The 2338-nt window shown below is 46.1% G+C and overlaps 1 protein-coding gene across 1 annotated transcript in view; it reads right to left on the bottom strand.

The window, feature by feature from the left end:
- Positions 1-1107, bottom strand: part of RRM1 (ribonucleotide reductase catalytic subunit M1) — a gene marked incomplete at its 5' end in the record, with an annotated part of 4698 nt that extends 3591 nt beyond the window's left edge. Inside the window, 3 exon segments of the mRNA XM_072399989.1 lie at positions 503-579; positions 657-878; positions 958-1107. Of these exon segments, the coding sequence (XP_072256090.1) occupies positions 503-579; positions 657-878; positions 958-1107 (449 nt within the window).
- Between the last annotated feature and the right edge of the window lie 1231 nt (positions 1108-2338).

Below are 2338 nucleotides of genomic sequence, written 5' to 3'. Positions count from 1 at the left end.
TTTCTAGAAGCACAGAATAAAACCTGAGGATTACGGCTTTAACGTAAAGATAACAGAGACTGCTGATCCAGGGAACATCCGATTGCCTCATGAAATCAGGAAGGACATATTTCGCCTGTTGGAGCAAATTGTACCCGGGGTTTTTTTTTTTTTGCCTTTCTCTGGACCATATCTGGGATATGTTTTTTTCCCTAGTGGTTGGACTTGATAGTAGGTTAGGTTGAAAAGACATAAATCTATGTAACTACATAACGTAGAAAAAAGGAAAACATTTGTTGCAGTGCTCAGTAGAGGTCTGCCTTACATTCACGTCATATTACTATCACCATATAGATCAGAGCACCTGAACCAGTCAAGGGTCACACAGGCCAGATTTTTGGATAAGTGGAATCTTTTACTCTTTGTAAACCATTTTTCTCATTTACCTATCAGGGAAATACTAAACGAGGGCATTCAGGCCTCCTAATAGATTTCCTACCTTCAGAGAGATGTGACGACTTACTTGGCAATCTTTTCTCGTAGTGGTGCCCAGTCCCAGAGTTCGGTGGGTGTAACGTTCCACATATCAGGCTGAAGGATCTAAGAGGAGAGGATGAGACTGTCAGCCACTACTGTAGAGGACGGAGTCCCTCCATTTTTAGGAGACCCATTCTTACCCCTTTGCTGACTGGGCTTCCCTCATAGGTTTGGTAGGGGCCGAGCTCCTTGGCCAGCTCACAGCTAGACTCCAATGCTGCGTAATAAATGGTCTCAAAGATCTGCTTGTTCAGCAACTGAGCTTCTGGGCTTTCAAATGGGTATCGCATGAGGATGAAGGCATCAGCCAGGCCCTGCACCCCAATTCCAATAGGACGGTGCCTCTTGTTGGAATATTCAGCCTGCAATACGACACAAAACCAATGTCAGGACTGCAAATAATATCTGAACAAAAGTCTAACCTACAGCAAGGAGATTTACCTCAGGGACCGGGTAGAAGTTGATATCAATGATCTTGTTCAAGTTTCGGACTATGACTTTGGTGACATCCGCCAGTTTCTTGAAATCATAAGTGCGTTCAGACGTCACATACATGTTCAGAGCGATAGAAGCCAGATTACACACAGCAACCTAGAATATTAGTGTCCTGTTCATACAGGAAGGTGTAGGTTACCACATTTCTAGGCTGCTAAGCTGACACTTCTTCAAGGATTAAATGAATGCCGGAGCACAATTGTTATAGTAAATCGTACCAATGAATTGCCCAGTAATGTCAGACCAATATCTGTGCAATCAGCAAAGCTCTCAGCCCTTTATACAATATCGGTGTCTCTGCATGTCATTAATAGGTGAAGGCACATTGTCAGGCTGTGTGACCCCCGGGATTTATCAGGGACCCCAGTTAGAGCCCCACCACTGTATACGTATGAGGCGGTAGGGTCTGTGTCCCCGCTACATAAGAAGCTTCCGTCAATCTAGAACGTTCCCTGCTGTCAGAGAAGCCTCCAGTGCGTCAGACCTCATACATATGGGGATATAGAAGAGTAAAGATTCTTTATAGGACTTCTCTTTACAAAGTATAAAGCAGGTGAAATGTAACAAAGGTCTATACCCCATCCCCCCCATCTTTATAATAAGCCCCCTCTATACCCCATCCAGCTGCTCTCATTGGACAAGTGTTGCACTCACATCCTTATTGGCCAGCACAATGTCCAGGGTTTCCTTGGAGATCATCGGGGAGTGACGGTGGTTCAGGGGGTTGACATAGTTATAGAGATCTTCCATCACATCTGTAGAGAGAAAGATGAATGTAAATATAACGGGGACACACAAATACCGATCAGAACTTCAATCATATTTGGGTTTCCCAGGAGGATAAAAGTGACAAAGCAGGTGGCCAGTGAAGGGAGGCTGGCCGTTATATGCTGGGGGTAATACTGCTGCCGCTGGGTATTTCTGGTGGCAGACAAATATTCAGGGGGGGGGTTTGCAGGGGGTCCCCATATTTGGGTGAGGTCACAGGATTGATGCTGCCAATTCAGCCAATCAGCAGCCTGATCCACAGCAGGTTTAGTCACAAACTAGAAACCAACATGCAGGATGAGAGTTAAACTTTCACTGGCTGCATGCTTGTGTCCAGTCAGTAATGGCAGCCCTGACGGTCTTACACACTCACCGCTGAATATCTTCTTGGTCTCTTTGTGCAGATTGGAGACGGCAATGCGTGCAGCCAGGATGGCGTAATCCGGGTACTTCGTGGTCAGGGTAGCCGCAGTCTCTGCCGCCAGGGTGTCCAGCTCAACGGTGGTGACCCCGCTGTACAAACCCTGGATGACTTTCATTGTGATCTGAGCCTGAAATA

This window comes from Pyxicephalus adspersus, chromosome 1 (assembly GCF_032062135.1).
Source record: "Pyxicephalus adspersus chromosome 1, UCB_Pads_2.0, whole genome shotgun sequence".
Lineage (NCBI taxonomy): Eukaryota > Metazoa > Chordata > Amphibia > Anura > Pyxicephalidae > Pyxicephalus > Pyxicephalus adspersus.
This window is presented reverse-complemented; position numbering and strand designations above follow the sequence as displayed.